Source organism: Helianthus annuus, chromosome 4 (genome assembly GCF_002127325.2).
Source record: "Helianthus annuus cultivar XRQ/B chromosome 4, HanXRQr2.0-SUNRISE, whole genome shotgun sequence".
Classification (NCBI taxonomy): domain Eukaryota; kingdom Viridiplantae; phylum Streptophyta; class Magnoliopsida; order Asterales; family Asteraceae; genus Helianthus; species Helianthus annuus.
In genome coordinates this window covers 7,325,702-7,347,543 of record NC_035436.2, presented here as the reverse complement: position 1 = coordinate 7,347,543, position 21,842 = coordinate 7,325,702, and the positions used below count along the sequence as shown (strand labels likewise).

At 42.1% G+C, this 21,842-nt stretch overlaps 3 protein-coding genes across 3 annotated transcripts; 1 reads left to right on the top strand and 2 right to left on the bottom strand.

Moving 5' to 3' along the window:
- Nucleotides 1–768: 768 nt before the first annotated feature.
- Nucleotides 769–3,889, bottom strand: LOC110932833 (probable serine/threonine-protein kinase PBL15). The gene is made up of 6 exons (XM_035989188.1): nucleotides 3,689–3,889; nucleotides 2,457–2,592; nucleotides 2,214–2,344; nucleotides 2,001–2,110; nucleotides 1,321–1,390; nucleotides 769–789 (listed from the first exon to the last, which is right to left on the bottom strand). The coding sequence occupies exons 1-6, from the start codon at nucleotides 3,887–3,889 to the stop codon at nucleotides 769–771; spliced, it is 669 nt and encodes a 222-aa protein (XP_035845081.1).
- A 12,620-nt stretch (nucleotides 3,890–16,509) lies between these two features.
- LOC110932834 lies at nucleotides 16,510–17,151 on the top strand. The gene has a single exon (XM_022176090.1). It carries the CDS (start codon nucleotides 16,510–16,512, stop codon nucleotides 17,149–17,151), a length of 642 nt encoding a protein of 213 aa, XP_022031782.1.
- A 3,178-nt stretch (nucleotides 17,152–20,329) lies between these two features.
- LOC110935655 (receptor-like protein kinase FERONIA) lies at nucleotides 20,330–21,624 on the bottom strand. Its single transcript, XM_022178032.2, has one exon. The coding sequence runs from the start codon at nucleotides 21,477–21,479 to the stop codon at nucleotides 20,412–20,414; it is 1,068 nt and encodes a 355-aa protein (XP_022033724.1). The 5' UTR covers nucleotides 21,480–21,624; the 3' UTR covers nucleotides 20,330–20,411.
- Between the last annotated feature and the right edge of the window lie 218 nt (nucleotides 21,625–21,842).

The window sequence follows — 21,842 nt, the reverse complement described above, 5'->3', positions numbered from 1 at the left end:
GATTTGTAAAAGTTTTTAATAAACCCGTATTTATATAGCATGTGTAGTCTTAACTACACATCTAATTGTTGATATTTACATATAAAATAACTAGGGTGTTACAAATAATAGATAGCAAAACGTATATTGGTATATTAATTAACGCTACCAACATGTATTTAACAAGGAAACATGCGTTCGTTTGTCATTTTATAAATTGCGTAGTTTACCTCGGAAAAGGGTTCTTGCGTCCGAGCTTGCGAAGACGACATGTTAGATGACGAGTGCGAGGACGTGTTGGAAGAAGGTTTAGGCCCCATCCCGCGGTACCGTCCTCGCCGCTCTCCCAACGCTTCTTGATACGGGGCAATTGGAGGACCATCGCCGCTCCATTCTTCTGTGGCCCGTTGTATGTTCCGCTGTATTTTACGAAGATGATTAAATATATATGTGTCAAATTTAAATATAAATGTTTTAAAACCTAAACACAAATATACAAATTATCAAACTTTAACATTTTTTTCAAACCTACACATTTGCATCCTTACACACACATTTGCATACTTTATATAAACATACATACTAACATACACATTTTTCACCAACATACTAACATACAACAATTATACAATTTACATACTAACATTATACAATTTACATACTAACAATTTACATACCAACAATTATACAATTTACATACTAACATTATACAATTTACATACTAACAATTATACAATTTACATACTAACATTTTTACAATTTACATACTAACATTATACAATTTACATACTAACATTTTTCACCAACATACTAACATACAACAATTATACAAACATACTAACAATTTACAATTTGCATACTAACATTATACAATTTACATACTAACAATTTACACACTAACAATTTACATACTAACAATTATACAAACATACATACATTCATTCATACACTTACATACCCACATACAACTTAAACTAAAAATTATACAATTTACATACTAACAATTATACAAATATACATACTAACATACACAATTTACATACCTAAACTAAAAATTATACAATTTCTAAACTTTTAAAAAAAAAAACTAACCATTATACAATTTACATACACATTTTTCAAATACACCTACATTATACAATTTACATACTAACAATTATACAAACATACATACATTCATTCATTCATACACTTACATACCCACATACAACTTAAACTAAAAATTATACAATTTACATACTAACAATTATACAAACATACATAATAACATACACAATTTACATACCTAAACTAAAAATTATACAATTTCTAAACTCAAAAAAAAAAAAAAAAAAAACTAACCGGTTTTTCAGGTGGTGACCGGAGAAGTGAAGGTGGTGACCGGAGAAAAGATGGTGGTGATCCGAATTTTCTTCCACAAACACAAAAATACACAAAAAAAGAGCAAAAATTAAAGCCTATAACATGTATGTAACAAATGTAGAGGAGAAATGTAACATAAAACAAGTTAAACTAACCGATTGGGCAAAATTCGGGTGTCTCCGGCGGTGGAAGCAAGAGTTTTGGGGGGAAAAGTGAAGAGGAGAGAGGGAAAGGCGCTGATAAAGGGGTTTTACGTTTTGACTTTTACTGGCGACAGCCTGTCGCCGGTATTGATTACCTGTCGCCGCTATTAGGTTAACCAGGATAAGATTTGTGTGGCTAGGATTTAATGTGGGACACAGACTTTTAGCGGAGACAGCTGTCGCCGCTAATGCCCTACTTTTCGTCGCCGGTATTGCCTTTTAAGTCCCCAACCGTTAGATCAGGATTTTGATCAACGGCTTGGGTTTGGTCTCAGGGTGTGTGACACGGATCGACCAATAGCGGCGACATTAGGCCTGTCGCCGGTATTGGTGTCACCGCTAATGGCCTCCCATTCTTGTAGTGGGCAAGCAACATGTTTACATTTATATTTGAAAATGCATATTCTTATTGATTAAATCACTTCATTATATAGTAACACACCAGTCGTGACATACTCTGGAGCTGCATAACCATATGTTCTCATAACCATTGTAGTAACATGTGTTTCCCCAGGTTCAGGGCCATATTTCACCAACCCAAAATCCCTTAGTTTTGCATTAAAATCCTGGAATGAGAAAATATAGAAATAAATGGTTAGCTGATTGCTTAAAGAAAAATAACAAAGTGGTTTCATCAAAAACCAATAGTCATAAAGAGCTTAAGAGTACTTCATCCAGTAATATGTCACCGGTTTTCAGACCACGGCACACGAGTTTCATTGAATGCAAATACGTCAGTCCACGGACAACTCCTATCATTATCAAAAGTCGCGTTTCCCATGAAAGTCCTTTACTAGTATCTGGTGCATATACAAAATTATTGATCTTACATTTCTACTATATTACAATAATTCAGCCATCGAGAATAGAAATAAACAAATATGGTTTCACAGAGATCTTGATATAGTTTACCTGTGAATAAACAGTGTTCAAAACTTTTGTTCGGCATGTATTCGTAAACAAGCAAGTGCTCATGTTCTTCGTTGCAGTATCCAAGGAGTCTAATGATATTCGGATGATCCATATGCCCTAAGAAGTTCACCTCTGTCTGAAGTCACAAATTTTTTAGTTACATTAGGAAATATTCAGAAAAACAAAAAGAATTAGAGTGGCATTCACAAAATAAAACAAAAATCCTGATAAAGGACATAAACATTCTCCTAAGTAAAATACGAGATGAAGTATAACTCTTTTTACATATGTTTGTCTCTCATTAATCTATTTATAGGTCTCCCTATCACACCACTAATTAGCTTTTCCATTTAGTATGAATCATGACATATATTAAGGAGAAAGTTTTCCAAGAAGTTTTATTAATACTTGTTTGATAGTAAATTTTAGCTTTAATTGGAAAATGTAGCCAAACAGGGCCGGCTCTGGGCCCGGCAAACCTGTTCCGACGCCCGAGGCCCAAAATTTCAAAGGGCCCGAAAAGTTTTTATAAGCTTGTATATATATTTATTAAATTATATATTTAGTATATTTATCCGTTTATTATGCAAAAAAGTATTGGTGGTGTAGTGGCAAAAACTTTCTCAAAATAATAATGCAAAGGTCTCAAGTTCGAGTCTTTGCTCCATTACTATGTTTTTATTTTTTGTAATTCATTTACCCTTAACCATAATTTTGGGCCCAATTCTTTTCGTCGCCCGAGACCTAAATTTTTTCAAGAGTTTTCGGGGACGGCTCTGTAGCCAAATAATTAATGAAACTTGTAATTGGGTGATTATGTAGGAAATGCATCACTTCAACACCAAATAACATTGGGCTTAAAACCAAAATAACAGAAAAAAGATTGGTTTTGTAGATCAAGTGCTTATGCGGTGGAAAACACACACGAATTTCCTAGTATAAGCCTGTCATATTATAATCTAAGGGAAGTAAGGTACTTACACGAGTCATATACATTCTTGAGGCACTCACTAGAATTTGAGTATTAATTAGAATATTATGTTTTTCTGCCAAACTTCAAATTTATAGCTTTCCTTACAGATATTATAAGTTGAGGTACATTTGGTGATGCTTACTAGCCATTGACGAAGCCCTTGTAAGCCTTCTTGGTAGAACCTTTTAACAACAACAGCAATTCCAACACCTTGTTTTGAAGGAGCTAATGTGTTCTGCTAAACCCAACCTAAGAACACCTTTCCAAATCCTCCCTCGCCCAAGAGCAAATCTAGACTAAACATTCTTGTAGCCTTTTCTAAATCAGCAAACTTAAACACATTCAGACTTGGGCTTGGACGTTCTAGACTAAACAGTCTTGTAGCCTTTTCTAAATCAGCAAACTTAAACACATTCAAACTTGGGCGTGGACTTTGGAAATCTGCTGGAACTGCTTTCATCTCTGAAAAACAATTATTGCCCTTGCTATTGCTTGATAATTTTGAATCACCTTGAGCTAAAATAGATGAATACACATAGATAATATAAATGTAAGTTGATCTTTTCAAAGCAAAGGTAACATCATAATGTTATAACAACTAATAATGCTTGTGAAGATTCATATGCTTCAATATGCAATTTGATGTTAAGAACTAATATCACACCCCCAAAATCCACCCGCGGAGTACTACCGCTTGGAGGCGTGACTGACCAGGATCCAGCCACCAATCATACTGAACAAGCATATAAACAGTTATAAAAGTTTAACCAATACGATTGGTGTTTCAAAACAACAAGTTTAAGTTGCAAGCGGAAGCATAAGTGTAAAGTTATAACATAAGTTTAAATGTTTTCAAATAGAACATGGCACGCAGCAATCCGTGTCCCACAACGACTCTCCTCCATGCAAGCTCCAGCTGAGTACCTATGGTCCTGCAAAGCATGTAGTAACGAGTCAACAACTAGTTGAGTGAGTTCACGGTTGGGTGTTCGTTTTAGTTGTTTCGAAAACAGTTTCCTTTATCTGGCATCCTGCCGTGGGGGTTACCCCATAGTTTAAAAACGTGACTTGTTCATTCCCGATTACTCCGGCACTCCAGCCGTGGGGGCTACCCCATGTTAGTTATCAGGCATTTCGGCCGTGGGGGCTACCCCATGCGTACACTAGACTCGTTACCGTATCGACTACTGACTGTAGTCATGTTTATGTGCCCTGAAAATCATCAATGTCTATCATCATTGACGTGCCCCAGATCCATTAGTTCACGCCCGCCCTCTGCGGCACGGTGTGAGGTTTGTCAGACCTAAATAGCGCTATCTAACTAATGACCCGCTCGCCATTGGCCCGGCGATTAAGTCGATACAAAAAGGAGGGACTTCGTGATAGAGTTTTAGTCTAGTACGTGTTAACCGTCCACCAGGACGAGGAATTACATTCCTGAACCATCACCGTCCTACCCAAGGAGGACGAGGAACCCACGTTCCTTAACCCCGTTCCCAACCCAGGGAATCCCATGCTTTGTAGAGGGTGTGAACTCACCTCGGTTTGCTCGGTAGTAACACAGAAGGGTCAATCAATTTGCAAGTAGTCAATCACGTCCTAACATGGATACCGCTTATAATCAGATTCAAATCAAGCAGTGCACATACAAGTAGCAATCACGGTGTAAAAGTTTAACATATTCAGTTAACAGTAACACATATACAGTCCATAAGTTCAACCCAACTACTCAAGCCCAAATCATGCATCAACGGTTAACACAGAAAGCCCATAAGCCCGGCCCATTAATCGTAGGCCCATAAATACGTAAGCCCATTAAGTGTGGTTGCGAGTCGCAACAAGACTCGCAACTGCGCGGTCTCGGGTTGTGCTGCTTTTGGTTGCGAGTCGTAACCGGACTCGCAATCACGGTTGCGGGTTATGCTGTTTGTGTTGATCAGGGATGGTTGCGAGTCGCAACCTGTGTCGCAACCACGGTTTCGGCTTGGCATGCCATGGTTGCGAGTCGTAACCTGATGTTCTCGACTCGCAACTGATGTCGCAACATGGAGATTTCTAGTCGCAATCAGGGTTTCGACTCCCCAACATCTGCTGATTTCTGCACAGTTTGTACTATCCAATAGCATTTGAATATCATGCAACACAAATATTGTACTATCCACTAAAACATATTTTGTTGTCTAACACTAACCAAAATCGGATCAAATAGGCAGAATTCAAACATTCAAAGCACATTCATATCATATTCAACAAGTTCTTCATGTATTCAAACTCATTCATCAAGTTTTTCATATATTCAAAGCACAATAACACTTATTCAACCAAGTTATGAACAAGCATCAAAACACTTAGCATAATACCACAAGCCCGGTTTTATACTAATCCGATTGTATGACAATTGCAAGCCGATTTCATAAACATCAACAACTAGTGGTTTAAACAAGATATCATAGTCCATCATGCAATATATCCGAAAACATGTTAATCGATTCATCATCATTTGGTAACTACTTTCTATCAATCAACATCTTTATCATAGATAAACTATCATTTCTCATGTTCAAACTTAGCAAGCAACATAATGTCATAATAATCAATCCAAGCACAAAACATAACAAGGATTACTAACCGGCTAAGAGATAGGAAAGGTGAACTCCAAGGTCGATTTCCAAGCTTGATCCGAATCCTAGTGTTGGCCGGCTACCAAGGTGTGTTTGTGTTTCTTAGGGTTTTTAGAGAGGGAAGGAGTGAGAGTATGAGTGTGTGTTGTTCAAGAGTAACAAGTGTGGTTAGGAGGGTAATGCACATATATATATATTAGCTTCAAGTGGTGCACCCTTAATGGGTTTCGGTTGATGGTTTGCGGCCCAAAGGCCCACCGGCCACTATTCACTCGAGACCTCATGGTCTCGAGTCGGGTTCTTTGTTTTCGGGTTGGGTTCTCGGCTTGCTTATAATACATACGTATATACATACAAACACACAAACAAGGCACATTTCACATAAAACTTCACATTTATTAACAAGTTAACCAGTCCCATAGCGTACAAGTATGTTACATCGAGACACAAGAAAGGTTCTAAATTTCGAGTTGTCACATCATCCCCAAGTTGAAAGAAATTTCGTCCCGAAATTTGATGGCACTCACTGAGGAAGCTAGTTAAGTTGCAAGGTTTTCCCGGTTATCCTGGGGTGTCACATCCACCCCCCGTTGATCTGGAATTTCGTCCCGAAATTCCGTAGCTTCAGCCTCAGTAGCGGTTGTACTGTTCTCAAACAGTTGGGGATACTTTTGTTTCATCCGATCTTCGCGCTCCCAGGTGAACTCTGGGCCGCGACGTGAGTTCCAACGAACTCGAACGAGAGGTATTCTAGTGCTTTTGAGGACCTTAACATCCCGGTCCGTGATTTCGACTGGTTCTTCGACGAATTTCAACTGTTCGTCGATCGTGAGTTCCTTCAGAGGAACTACGTGGGTCTCATCTGACAGACACTTCTTCAGATTCGACACATGGAAAACGTTGTGAACTGCACCGAGTTCTGCTGGTAAGTTCAGTCTGTAGGCCACCTTGCCTATTTTCTCAATGATCTCGAAAGGTCCAACGTATCGTGGGTTGAGTTTGCCTCGTTTACCAAAACGAACCACACCCTTCCAGGGTGAAACTTTGAGTAATACCCGCTCCCCAACCTGGAGCTCAAGTGGTTTCCTGCCCTTATCGGCGTAGGCCTTCTGACGGTCACGAGCGGCCGCCATGCGTTGTCGTATTTGAGCGATCCGCTCAGTAGTGTCTACCACATGTTCTGGACCAGTGATTTGACTATCCCCCACCTCTGCCCAACAAAGAGGTGACCGGCATTTACGTCCGTACAATGCCTCAAACGGAGCAGCTTTAATGCTGGTGTGGTAGCTGTTATTGTACGAGAATTCCACGAGTGGCAGATGCTTCTCCCAGCTGTTGCCAAAGTCGATTACACATGCGCGAAGCATGTCTTCTAGGGTCTGAATAGTGCGCTCGGACTGCCCGTCCGTCTGTGGGTGATACGCTGTGCTCATATCTAAACGTGAGCCAAAAGATTTGTGCATTGCTTGCCACAGTTCCGAAGTAAAACGTGCATCTCGATCGGAGATGATAGAGGTGGGCACCCCGTGCCTCGAAACAACTTCCTTGAGGTATATTTCCGCTGGGGTGGAGAATTTATCTGTCTCCTTAATTGCCAAGAAGTGTGCGGACTTTGTAAGTCGATCCACGATCACCCAGATAGTATCGTTTCCGCGCTGTGATCTAGGTAAGCCTGTAACGAAATCCATGGAAATTTGCTCCCATTTCCATTGTGGTATCTCTGGTTGTTGGAGTAGACCCGAGGGTTTCTGATATTCCGTCTTGACTCGCGCACAAGTCAAACACTTGCTGACGTAGGTTGCTATGTGGGCCTTCATGCTAGGCCACCAATACGTAGTTTTAATATCGTGGTACATCTTGTCCGAACCAGGGTGTACCGAGTAGCGAGATTTGTGCGCTTCATCCATCACAAGTTCTCGTAAGTCGCCATAGAGTGGGACCCAAATACGTCCCGTCACGTAGTAAGCACCGTCTTCCTTCTGTTCTAAGCGTTGTCTTGACCCGCGTAGGGCTTCGGCCCTTCGTTTTCTGGTTTCAGTGCTTCTATCTGAGCAGATCGTATTTGCGAAGGTAGACTAGAATGGATCGTGAGTTGTAGAGCTCTTACGCGCTTAGGCGCAGTGTCCTTCCGACTGAGGGCGTCAGCCACAACATTGGCCTTGCCCGGGTGATACCTGATAGAGCACTCGTAGTCATTCAGTAATTCGACCCATCGTCGTTGCCGCATATTCAGTTCCTTCTGCTTGAATATGTGCTCTAGGCTCCTGTGGTCAGTGTAGATTGCGCACTTGGTTCCGTACAGGTAATGCCGCCATAACTTAAGTGCGAAAACAACAGCTCCCAGCTCCAAATCATGTGTAGTGTAGTTCTTTTCATGAACCTTGAGTTGGCGTGAGGCGTAGGCTATGACTTTATCTCGTTGCATCAATACACAACCAAGACCTTGAATTGATGCATCACAGTAAACCACAAAATCGTCTGTTCCCTCTGGCAGTGAAAGGATAGGTGCACTACAAAGTCTATCCTTTAGATGCTGAAAAGCTAACTCTTGTGCATTTCCCCAATGATAAACAACGCCTTTCTGCGTTAGCAAGGTGAGAGGCTGCGCGATCTTAGAAAAATCCTTAATGAATCTCCTGTAGTAACCTGCCAATCCCAAGAATTGGCGAATCTCCTTTGGTGTACGAGGTGCAGGCCAGTTCTTAATAGAGTCCACTTTGGATGGATCAACGTGAATCCCATCCTTGTTCACCACATGCCCAAGGAAATGGACTTCACGAAGCCAGAAGTCGCATTTCGAGAATTTTGCGTAAAGCTGTTCCTTCCGAAGGAGTTCCAGAATAAGTCGTAGATGCTGTTCGTGCTCCTCCTGACTCTTAGAATAGATCAGGATGTCGTCGATGAAGACTATAACAAACTTGTCCAGGTAAGGCTTGCACACTCGATTCATCAAATCCATGAAGACTGCGGGTGCGTTCGTTAGCCCAAACGGCATGACCAAAAACTCATAGTGTCCATACCGAGTTCTAAAGGCGGTCTTAGAGACATCCTCTTCCCGAACTCTCAGCTGGTGGTATCCTGATCTCAGGTCGATCTTTGAGTAGTAGCTCGACCCCTGCAACTGGTCGAACAAGTCGTCAATGCGTGGTAGAGGATAACGATTCTTCACCGTCACCTTGTTGAGTTCACGATAGTCGATACACATTCGGAAGGTACCGTCCTTCTTCTTCAAGAATAGTACTGGAGCTCCCCAAGGCGATGAGCTAGGACGAATAAAACCCTTATCCAAGAGTTCTTGTAGTTGCGTAAAGATTTCTTCCAGTTCTGATGGCGCTAAACGATAAGGTGCACGTGCTATAGGCGCAGCTCCAGGAGCTAGTTCAATCTGAAACTCGACTTGGCGATGGGGCGGAAGACCAGGTAATTCCTCAGGGAATACCTCAGGATAGTCACGTACAACTGGAAAATCTTCTAGCTTCTTCTCTTTCTCTGTGGTGTCAGTAACTAGAGCCAAGACTGCAGTGTGGCCCTTTCGTAAGCATTTCTGGGCTTTAAGAAGAGAGATGATGTTCTCAACAGCACTTCTCTTGTCGCCACGAATCATGAGAGGTTCACTACCTAAACCAGGAATACGAACGATCTTCTCGTTGCAAAGAATCTCTGCTCGGTGTTGGGATAACCAATCCATCCCAATGACAACGTCGAAACTACCCAAAACGATAGGAATAAGGTCAATAGAGAAGGTCTGGTTAGCGAGAATAAGTTGGCAACCTTTGACTACGTGCGAGGCCTCCAAACTCTTACCATTAGCTAGCTCTACAGTGTGCTTGGTGTTCAGGGGTGTTGGAATACGCTTAAGCATTTGACTAACTTTTAGTGACACATAGCTAGTATCGGCACCCGAATCAAATAAGACTGTAACATAAAAGTCGTCGAGAAGGAACTTACCCGTCACCACGTTGGGATCATTCCTTGCTTCACCTTGACCAATCACGAACACTCGTCCCCTAGCACCATTGTTGTTGTTGTGGTTCCCATTGTTACCATTCCCCTGATTGTTGTTGTTGTTCTGGTTCAGTTGGGGACAATCTTTCTTGAAGTGGCCTTCAGCTCCACACTGAAAGCATCCTTTGTTGTTACCCTGTTGCTGCCGCTGGTTCTGTTGAGGTTGCTGACGATTCTGATTGGCGGGATATGCGCTCCTGCAATCCTTTGCAACATGACCAGGCTTGTTGCACCGATGACAGTTGCCCCTGGTGCATGGCCCACTGTGGTGTAGGTTGCAAGGATTGCATTTGGGGTGACTCCCCTTGTACCCACCATGACTTTGACCACCAGATGATTGCTGACTGGGGCTCTTGTGGTCGTCAGTCCTTCTTTGCTGAGACTGAGATTGCACAGAAGTTGAACCCTTGCTTGAAGTTCCATCCCATTTCCGTTTGTCCCCACTAGAGGTACCAGAAGTAGTTGCAGCACCTATGCGCTTTGGTAACTTGTTCTGCTCCACCGCTTGGTCAGTAAGGCGGTGAGCCAACTGAACAACTTGCTGAATAGTAGTCAAGTTTGCTGAAGTCACATGGCTTTGGATCTCTGGCACCAAGCCCTTGAGATAAAGTTCAATTCGCTTATACGGAGGGTCCACCATAGTAGGACACAACAAGGCAAGCTCATGCGATCTCTTAGTATACGCCTCAATCTCTGACCCCGTCATCTTGAGGTTGTAGAACTCATCTTCCAGCTTATGGATGTCATCGCGACTGCAGTATTCCTCCTTAACCATTTCCTTGAAAGTTTCCCATGGGGTGGCGTTGGCAGCAACCAACCCCAGCATTTGCACTTGAGCATTCCACCACGTGAGGGCCAAACCCTCGAGAGTACCAGTAGCATACTTTTCCCTGCGCGCTTCAGGGCATTCACACATTTCGAACACAGATTCCAGTTTCTCAAACCAGTGGAGGAGACCTACTGCTCCTTCAGTTCCGCTAAAAGTAGTGGGTCGACAGTCCATAAAGGTCTTAAATGTGCACACCGGTGCCTGAGCATATTGACCTAAGGTAGGTGAAAGAAAGACAGAGTTTAACACAAAGGTTGGTTCACGAGAGTAGGATCCAAATGATCCTAGAACAATTTCGGACTGCAGGATATACCTCCTGCGTTTGCAGCTGCAAGCGCTGCGGCAACTCGTTCGTTGATCAAAGCCGTCAACTGGGCTTGTGTCATGTTAACGCGTCCAGACATGATTCTTCATAACAAGAGTAATACGAGTGAGAGTGGTTCGCGAAAGTACGATAGTAGGATAAAGCGAGCACGCACGTGTTCAAGCAACAGTAGTTACACTAATCAAGCATACCATGAGCAATGTAATACGTAACTAACAAGTAGGCAATATACACATATCATATCACCTAGAATGTCGAGCCTTGCATGTGGAGTGGAGCGTCGTTGTGGACCGTTGAGCACTAAACCGGTTATAGTCTGGTTTTAACAAAAACGTTTCCCCTTTATTAAAACCAAGTTCACTATAACCAATGGCTCTGATACCAATCTATCACACCCCCAAAATCCACCCGCGGAGTACTACCGCTTGGAGGCATGACTGACCAGGATCCAGCCACCAATCATACTGAACAAGCATATAAACAGTTATAAAAGTTTAACCAATACGATTGGTGTTTCAAAACAACAAGTTTAAGTTGCAAGCGGAAGCATAAGTGTAAAGTTATAACATAAGTTTAAATGTTTTCAAATAGAACATGGCACGCAGCAATCCGTGTCCCACAACGACTCTCCTCCATGCAAGCTCCAGCTGAGTACCTATGGTCCTGCAAAGCATGTAGTAACGAGTCAACAACTAGTTGAGTGAGTTCACGGTTGGGTGTTCGTTTTAGTTGTTTCGAAAACAGTTTCCTTTATCTGGCATCCTGCCGTGGGGGTTACCCCATAGTTTAAAAACGTGACTTGTTCATTCCCGATTACTCCGGCACTCCAGCCGTGGGGGCTACCCCATGTTAGTTATCAGGCATTTCGGCCGTGGGGGCTACCCCATGCGTACACTAGACTCGTTACCGTATCGACTGCTGACTGTAGTCATGTTTATGTGCCCTGAAAATCATCAATGTCTATCATCATTGACGTGCCCCAGATCCATTAGTTCACGCCCGCCCTCTGCGGCACGGTGTGAGGTTTGTCAGACCTAAATAGCGCTATCTAGCTAATGACCCGCTCGCCATTGGCCCGGCGATTAAGTCGATACAAAAAGGAGGGACTTCGTGATAGAGTTTTAGTCTAGTACGTGTTAACCGTCCACCAGGACGAGGAATTACATTCCTGAACCATCACCGTCCTACCCAAGGAGGACGAGGAACCCACGTTCCTTAACCCCGTTCCCAACCCAGGGAATCCCATGCTTTGTAGAGGGTGTGAACTCACCTCGGTTTGCTCGGTAGTAACACAGAAGGGTCAATCAATTTGCAAGTAGTCAATCACGTCCTAACATGGATACCGCTTATAATCAGATTCAAATCAAGCAGTGCACATACAAGTAGCAATCACGGTGTAAAAGTTTAACATATTCAGTTAACAGTAACACATATACAGTCCATAAGTTCAACCCAACTACTCAAGCCCAAATCATGCATCAACGGTTAACACAGAAAGCCCATAAGCCCGGCCCATTAATCGTAGGCCCATAAATACGTAAGCCCATTAAGTGTGGTTGCGAGTCGCAACAAGACTCGCAACTGCGCGGTCTCGGGTTGTGCTGCTTTTGGTTGCGAGTCGTAATCGGACTCGCAATCACGGTTGCGGGTTATGCTGTTTGTGTTGATCAGGGATGGTTGCGAGTCGCAACCTGTGTCGCAACCACGGTTTCGGCTTGGCATGCCATGGTTGCGAGTCGTAACCTGATGTTCTCGACTCGCAACTGATGTCGCAACATGGAGATTTCTAGTCGCAATCAGGGTTTCGACTCCCCAACATCTGCTGATTTCTGCACAGTTTGTACTATCCAATAGCATTTGAATATCATGCAACACAAATATTGTACTATCCACTAAAACATGTTTTGTTGTCTAACACTAACCAAAATCGGATCAAATAGGCAGAATTCAAACATTCAAAGCACATTCATATCATATTCAACAAGTTCTTCATGTATTCAAACTCATTCATCAAGTTTTTCATATATTCAAAGCACAATAACACTTATTCAACCAAGTTATGAACAAGCATCAAAACACTTAGCATAATACCCCAAGCCCGGTTTTATACTAATCCGATTGTATGACAATTGCAAGCCGATTTCATAAACATCAACAACTAGTGGTTTAAACAAGATATCATAGTCCATCATGCAATATATCCGAAAACATGTTAATCGATTCATCATCATTTGGTAACTACTTTCTATCAATCAACATCTTTATCATAGATAAACTATCATTTCTCATGTTCAAACTTAGCAAGCAACATAATGTCATAATAATCAATCCAAGCACAAAACATAACAAGGATTACTAACCGGCTAAGAGATAGGAAAGGTGAACTCCAAGGTCGATTTCCAAGCTTGATCCGAATCCTAGTGTTGGCCGGCTACCAAGGTGTGTTTGTGTTTCTTAGGGTTTTTAGAGAGGGAAGGAGTGAGAGTATGAGTGTGTGTTGTTCAAGAGTAACAAGTGTGGTTAGGAGGGTAATGCATATATATATATATTAGCTTCAAGTGGTGCACCCTTAATGGGTTTCGGTTGATGGTTTGCGGCCCAAAGGCCCACCGGCCACTATTCACTCGAGACCTCATGGTCTCGAGTCGGGTTCTTTGTTTTCGGGTTGGGTTCTCGGCTTGCTTATAATACATACGTATATACATACAAACACACAAACAAGGCACATTTCACATAAAACTTCACATTTATTAACAAGTTAACCAGTCCCATAGCGTACAAGTATGTTACATCGAGACACAAGAAAGGTTCTAAATTTCGAGTTGTCACATCATCCCCAAGTTGAAAGAAATTTCGTCCCGAAATTTGATGGCACTCACTGAGGAAGCTAGTTAAGTTGCAAGGTTTTCCCGGTTATCCTGGGGTGTCACAACTAATTTCAAGGACTATTACGGAACAACATAATTCTATATAAATCTTTTAGGTAATATGGTGTCTCTGTTGTAGCATACAACATCCTACATGGGAATCCATATAACAAAGTATAAAAAAAAGTTATATCCTCTAATTAATAACAAGAAACCAAAGAGAATATGTTATCAAATCGCTGTGATGATAAACAAGCATGCATCTTGAAATCTTGCATCTAAAAGGTTCCTAGCGGAGTCTCTCGTTTGTAGAGGTAAACCTTTTACCATATAAGTTAATAATAAAAAAATTCCCTCTCTCTCTCTCTCTGAGCAACCAAAGGTCGCCGGAACTGCTCCTTCGCCGGATGTGCTCGACGATGGGATCAACCTGATATAGCGTGTGAGGTCTGTTCGGTTCCTCTGGGTAGTGAATCTTGAGTTTACCTCTATCTCTATTCTGAGTTGTATCTTCTTCCACTCGCCGTTTGGGTTGGTTTAGTCCGGCTGGTTGGCTCATGGAACCTGAGGATGAAGGAGGTCCATGGCTGGATCCGCACCACCGCAGTAAGAAAGGGGTTTCCAATGCTTCTTCAGGTAAAGTGTCCATTACAAAATATTTTGTGACGAATTTGCCTCAGGGTTGTACTCCGTGGGAGGTTTCGGAGTTTGTGAAGGTATTTGGGGAGGTTTACGGGGTTTATATCGCCAGGAAGAAGGATAAAGTCGGTAACAGGTTTGGATTTATAAGTTTTAAGGATGTTCGAGACGCAAAAGAATTGGAAAAGGTTCTAAATGGGACGAAGATGGGTAACTCTAAGCTTAGGGTGAACATTGCTAAGTTCGCGGCAGAGAATTCGGGCATGTGTGGTGGATCGGTCCAAGATAAGGGGAAGGGGGTCTCTAAAGAACATAATGGAATTGCCCAACAGGTTTCTGGATTGGGTCAGGCTTTTGGTAACCAAGGTGGTGGGCATTTGTTTTGTGACTTATTCAAAAAGGAGTCAGACTCTAAGGGATCTTCTTCGAGGATGGATGGCTGCTCTGGTTCGGCTTCGGGGAACAGGGTGTTAGTAGTACCTGATAGAACGTCGGCATTCAAAGATTCATTTGGGGTATCAGTTGTTGGAAGAACTGTGGATCTCGAGACGCTGGTAGACTTTGATAAGCTCCTTCGGATAGCTAAGGTTCCTTATAGTAGAATTCAATACCTGGGTGGGCTCTCGTTGCTCATATCGTTCGTGGACGAGGCGGCGGCTAAATGTTTTCTGGAAAACCGGGATGTTTGGGGTCCGTGGTTTACCAAGGTGGAAGTATGGAAGGGCCAGACTTTACCTATGGAGAGAGTGGCTTGGTTAAGGCTGGTTGGTATTCCTCTTCAGTTACTGGATATTGACGTATTTTCTCTTATCGGGGGTCTCTTCGGAAAAGTCTTACATTACCCTAAAAGTTTGGATGATGATCTGGATCTCTCGCTGGTCAGGGTGGGAGTTTTAGCTGGTGAAGCAAGTAGGATTAAGGAAGTGATTTCGCTGTCATGGAAGAACAAGAGCTTCAGAATTCTGGTAGAGGAGGAATTAGATGCTTGGGTTCTAGATTGCTTGGGGTATTCGGTGATTAACTTGCAAAGCCCAGGATCGGAATCTCCGATGATGTCCTCTCCGGTGGTCAGTAGACCGGAGGCCGTTATCTTGGAAGAAGATGGATCGGTGCGGCCTGGAAACATGGAGGGAGATGGATCGCCGCCTCGTTTTGATTATGGCGGTTCCCATGCGGACTTGGACCACATGCATGAGGTGAGAGAAAAATTCAATGATGACATTCCTCCTATCCTTGATAATAGGAACGGTTTGAAAGAGCACGTGCAAGGTGAGCCGCAAAGTGGATGTGAAGGAACGGGCAGTACTTTAGTCCCCCTGTAGAGCCTCATAGGCCCACCAAAAAGTCTTTTAAGCACAGGCCCAGGAGTGGTATTCGGACAAGGAACAAGAGCCCAAATTCTAATCAAAGGCCCAAGAAAAGGATGAGGGACGATGAGGAATTTATTTTTGACCTTAACATTAAGGCTTCTGAAGAAAATAAGAATGCTTCTGGAAATAGCTCTTCCTCAGCCGACAACCCAAGTTCAGATAAGGTGTCTTCGGGTTCAGATGCTTCTCTGGGGAGTCAAGTTAATTCCATCCCCGAAGACATTCCCTCTTTGGTGGTTGATTCCCCAGTTGTTAATGTGGCGGTGGATGATCCAGATCAAGTCAGGAATAATTCAGAAGCTCAAATTTGTAACGAGATTGAGGCCACTATTTAGCTCGGTAACGTTGTAGGAGCTAACCTTGGAAATCGCTGTAATATTATTAGGGAGGCTATCTATAACTCAGGTAACAATGTGGTACCCCGATGAATTTCTTGTCCTTTAACATCAGAGGTATTCACGGGGGTGCTAAAGCCTCGTGGATTAAAAGTCTTAGGATCTCGAACAAAATAAGTATTATCGCTTTGCAAGAAACAAAAGTGGAGTCTGTTTCTAGTGCTTGTTGTGCTAGTTTCTGGGGAAAGGGTAACTTCGAGTCTGCCTGTGCGGCCTCGGTTGGTTTATCTGGGGGGTTGGCTTGGATCTGGGATCCTGCTGTGATTAAGATTGAGACTGTTGTCCGTAACAGATATTATTTGATATTAAAAGGATTCATTGCTGGAGATGGGAACCCGATTAACCTGGTGAACATCTACGCCCCTCAGAGTACATCAGCGAAACTGCAATTGTGGAATGATATTTCTGCTATAATGGATCCGGATGTTGGGTTTTGGGTTCTTGCTGGCGACTTTAACGCAGTTCGATCTTCGGAGGAGAGAAAAAACTCCAGCTTCAAGCCGGTATGTGCAGAGAATTTCAATAATTTTATTTTCAGTAATGGCTTGTTAGAGTATCCGTTGCAGGGTCGGAAGTTCACATGTATCAGGGACAATGGTAAGAAGTTAAGTAAGCTGGACCGTTTCTTAGTTTCTCCGGATTTTTTAACAAATGGCCGTCGGCTTGTGTGAGGGCTTTGCCAAGTAGATACTCTGATCATTGTCCGATTATAATGGAACTGGTTGAGTTGAATTTCGGCCCTCGTCCGTTTAGGGTCTATAGCTCGTGGATTGGCAAACCGGGATTTGAAGATGCAGTTAAGAAAGCTGTGGAGGGTTTTGAGTTGTTTGACCCCCCTGACTCATGTCTCACAGCCAAGTTTGCTCGGATCAGAAATAATTTAAAGATATGGAGGGACGAGTATTATGCAAAGGAAAATGAAGCCGAAAGATCGGCTTTGGCTGAATTGGAGTTGTTAGAGATTGAAATGGAAAATAGGGACCTATCGGAAGAGGAGGAATGGATTTTGGCGGAGAATAGGAAAATCATCAAAGAAGCGGAAATTAGGAGGAACTCGGATCTCAAGCAGAGGGCTAGACTAAAATGGGCAATTGACGGGGATGAGAATTCGAAATTCTTTCATGTTGTGGTGAATAATAGGAAAGCGGTTAACGCTATTCATGGTTTATCCATAAGTGGGGATTGGTGCACGAAACCTTCTACAATCAAAAAACATATCCATGCTTTTTTCCGTGATAAGTTCAAAGAACTTCATCCGAATAGACCCGAGTTGCTATGCCAGAACATTAAAAGGATCTCGGAGGTGGATAGCAATATGCTGGAAGAAGATTTCTCTCCTCAAGAAATAAAGGAAGCTGTCTTCGAATGTGGAGACGATCGGGCTCCAGGTCCTGACGAGCTAAATTTCAGGTTTATTAAGCATTTTTGGGACTTGTTTAGAGATGATTTCTCTAGAATTTTAGCTTCCTTTCATGCCAGTGGAAAGATTAGTATGGGTAGTGCGGCTTCTTTTATTACCCTTGTCCCGAAGATTTTGGATCCTGTGTCACTCAATAATTATAGACCAATCAACTTGGTCGGAGCGATAAGCAAGGTGATTTCAAAAGTTTTAGCAAATCGCTTAAGGAAGGTGTTAAATGGTGTGATATCGGATTCTCAATCGGCGTTCTTGAAAGGAAGATTTATTTTGGATGGCCCCTTGATTGTCAACGAGCTCATTTCTTGGATCAAAAAGAAAAAATCAAAGGCTTTTCTGCTTAAAATTGACTTCGAAAAGGCGTATGATAATGTAAGTTGGGACTTCGTGATTGATGTCCTCCATCAAATGGGTTTCGGGAATAAATGGTGTAGTTGGATAAAGGGTTCTCTCAGGTCGGCTAGCTCCTCGGTTTTGGTTAACGGGGCTCCTACATTCACATTTAAATGCGAAAAAGGTATGAGACAGGGTGATCCCCTATCTCCGTTCCTTTTTTTGGTGGTGATGGAAGCGTTCTCGTGTATGGTTGATAGTGCTAGAGAAGCGGGGTTGTTAAAAGGTATTGCCGTGCCTAATAACGGCCCTACTATGACGCATCTTCTATATGCGGATGATGCCATTATGTTGGGGGATTGGTCCAAGGTGGAAGTTTCCAATGTTGTGAGAGTCCTTCGTGTTTTCCATGTTTGCTCAGGTTTGAAAATAAATTTAGAAAAATCAAACTTATTTGGTATTGGAGTAGGATGGAATGAGATAAAGGATATGGCTAAGGAGGTCGGTTGTAATCCGGATTCTACGCCCTTTAAATATCTTGGGCTGAAAGTGGGAGCTAATATGAACCGGATTGGTAACTGGGTCCCGGTTTATGACTTTTTTCGCGCTCGTCTTGCTAAATGGAAATCGAATCTCCTATCCATAGGGGGTAGGGTGGTCATCATAAAGTCGGTCTTGGAGAGTTTGCCCATTTACTACTTTTCCCTCTATAAAGCTCCCAAAAAGGTCATTTTAGACTTAGAGTCTATGATCAAAAAGTTCCTATGAGGTGGCTCAAATGAAGAAAAAAAGATGCATTGGGTGGGTTGGGATCGGGTGTCCTGCGGTAAGAAAGAAGGTGGGCTCGGGATTAAAAAGCTTTCGGATGTTAACACTTCTCTCTTAGTCAAATGGGGTTGGCGATATAAAACTGAAACAAATATCCTCTGGAAAAGAATCATCGATGCGTTACATTCTTCTAGAGTTGGGTGGGAATGTATTCCGTTTAAAAAATCTCTAAATGGAGTGTGGAGTAATATCGCTAAGTTGTTCATTAATATTAAGGTGGGGGGGGGGGTCTCCGCTTCGGAACTTCTTTAAGGGAGAAGTTGGTAATGGTCAGAATATTGCGTTTTGGCTTGACCCGTGGGTATGCAGCGAACCACTCAAGTGCAGGTTTCCTGATCTTTTTAAATTGGAATTTAATAAAAAATGTTTGGTGGCGGATCGTATTCTGAATTCGGGCAGCGGTGTCTCGTACCAGTGGAACTGGAAGTCAGCTCTATTGGATCCTGGGATCGTTAACGCTTTTCAGCAACTTCTGTCTTTACTGGATAACATTCAAATTTCAAATGCGGCTGATCGGTGGTCATGGGTGTCTGACTCGGCTGGGAATTTCACGGTTAAGGTTGTGAGACTCCTATTTCTTGAAGATATTAACTTAAGTGGCAGATTTATCTTGGAATGGTGTAAGTGGCTCCCCGCTAAGGTTAATATCCACCTTTGGAGAGCTGAGATGGAGAGAATTCCTACACGATCGGCTTTAAGGAAAAGGAACGTGCAGCTTGATGATTATACGTGTAAGTTGTGTGGTACTGGTGAAGAGTCAGAGGAGCATCTATTCACTGCATGTCATGTGGCGGCGGTCATTTGGAACGGCATAAGTACTTGGTGTAAGATTCCGGACATTTTCGCATTTTCTATGAGGGACCTTCTCGGAATTTATAAGGATCTCAGGGTGTCGGATAGAAAGAAAGAGGCTGTTCAAGGTATCATTATGGTAGCATGTTGGAGTATTTGGCGTGCAAGGAACAATTTTATCTTTAATAACAAAGCGGTGAGGATCGATGGTATTCTTAGTGAGGTTAAAGCGTTGAGTTATTTTTGGTTTTCTAATAGATCGAAGTATAAAGGAATTGAGTGGGATGAGTGGAACTCTTTTGTAAATATGTAATTTTGTGTTGTGTTTTTGGGTCGGCCCGGCCTGGGTTGGCTTGTTTGTGAATGAAATTTTACCTTTCAAAAAAAAAATCGCTGTGATGATAGCGACTAGTTTTTTTTTAAGAGAATTAATGCACAGTCTAAAACATTGAAAAACCAAAGGTCTCTAAAACTTCTCAATCAGGCATCTCATTGCGTAAAAAAGAGAATTTTAAAGTCTAAAAGTTATGTCCTACAGGCTTTTCTAAAACCATATTTTCACTAATACTCTAGCAAAGTCGGATATGTGAACACAAATGAAAAGGAGTTAGATATACCAGAGGAGAAAGGAAAAAAATTAGCCATTCTACCAAACATTGTTTTGCCTGTAGATTGCAATGTATTATTGAATTTCACTTGTAAAGCTAGTGCAGACTCAAGACCAAACAGGACCTCCGCCATGGTAGGTCGTTGTTTTGGACTGTTGTGCAAACATCTCTCTGTAATTTTAACAAATTCCTTCAAACATTTTGGGGATATTTCACCCTTTATATCCGAATCAATTATATGCTTTAAATTCCCTTCTTTGATAGAATCTTGAACCCATGTCACTAAACCCTCATCTAGACTTCTATCTGCGGGACACTTTCTACACAACACTTCTAACAAAACCACCCCAAAAGCATACACATCAGACTTTCTTGTCAACTTTCCAGTTGCGTAATAATTGGGATCCAAATATCCAAAAGTGCCTTTAACGTTTGTATTAACATAAGTAGATGGCTGATTCGTTGGGCCTATTTTTGACAACCCAAAGTCTGCTATCTTAGCAGCCCAACATTCATCTAATAAAATATTAGAACTTTTTACATCGCGATGTATAACTCCAGACTTGATTCCGGTACCTGTGTGCAGGTAGTGTAACCCACGACTAGCACCTATGCATATGTTGAGTCGCTGAAGCCAGGAAAGAGGGGATCTGAGTTTATGGAGATGATCATCAAGTGTTCCATTGGGCATGTATTCATAGAGGAGTATCATCTCTTTTTCATGATTACAATAGCCAATCAAAGACACAAGATTACAGTGGCGCAACATCGAAAGCATATGAATTTCTGCCCAGAACTCTGTCGCCCCTTGCTTGGACATGGAATCCAGACGTTTAATGGCAGCAACAACAATACGTGATCCATATATTACGTTACCTTTGTAAACTTTCCCGAAACCTCCACTCCCGATTACTAATGATTCGTCAAAGTTCTCAGTTGCTATCAGAATTTCAGAAAATTCGAAGCGACGGCATGGTTGTGACCGTTGTATGGAGGAGGTGGACTTCAAACTCCTTGACATCTCCAGCGAAGAACATAAACTATTGATGTAATAAAAGTGGAAATGAAATGGATGCACGGGAAGTGGGGAGATTATGACGATGTTAAAGAGTTATAGTCAATTTACAATAATCGTAGTACATCTTCCTAGAAAAAGAGGGGTGCCGTCCCAACATTGACTGAATACAATAATGATAGGACATCTTCCTAGAAACAAGGTGGGTCGTCCCAACATTAACGGAAACAAGTTTCTTCTAAATTTGTTTCCACAAGAAAAAAAGAAATCAAATATAAATAAATTCGTTCGTCCCCTTGTTGTTTTTCCTAACAGGATTACAAGGTTGACTATTCATATTTTGTAAGAAAATTATTTAATAATATTAGT

What these genes read in the sequence shown, in the direction of transcription:
- LOC110932833 (XM_035989188.1), bottom strand. Translation starts at nt 3,889, where the DNA reads ATGAAAGCAGTTCCAGCAGATTTCCAAAGTCCACGCCCAAGTTTGAAT. An exon ending in GCGAGGGAGGATTTGGAAAG is followed by an intron (nt 2,593 to 3,688) that starts GTGTTCTTAGGT and finishes TTGTGACTTCAG; the next exon opens with ACAGAGGTGAACTTCTTAGG. An exon ending in GGTCACCACCTGAAAAACCG is followed by an intron (nt 790 to 1,320) that starts GTTAGTTTTTTT and finishes GTTGTATGTTAG; the next exon opens with TATGTTGGTGAAAAATGTTA.
- LOC110932834 (XM_022176090.1), top strand. Translation starts at nt 16,510, where the DNA reads ATGAATTTCTTGTCCTTTAACATCAGAGGTATTCACGGGGGTGCTAAA.
- LOC110935655 (XM_022178032.2), bottom strand. Translation starts at nt 21,479, where the DNA reads ATGTCAAGGAGTTTGAAGTCCACCTCCTCCATACAACGGTCACAACCA.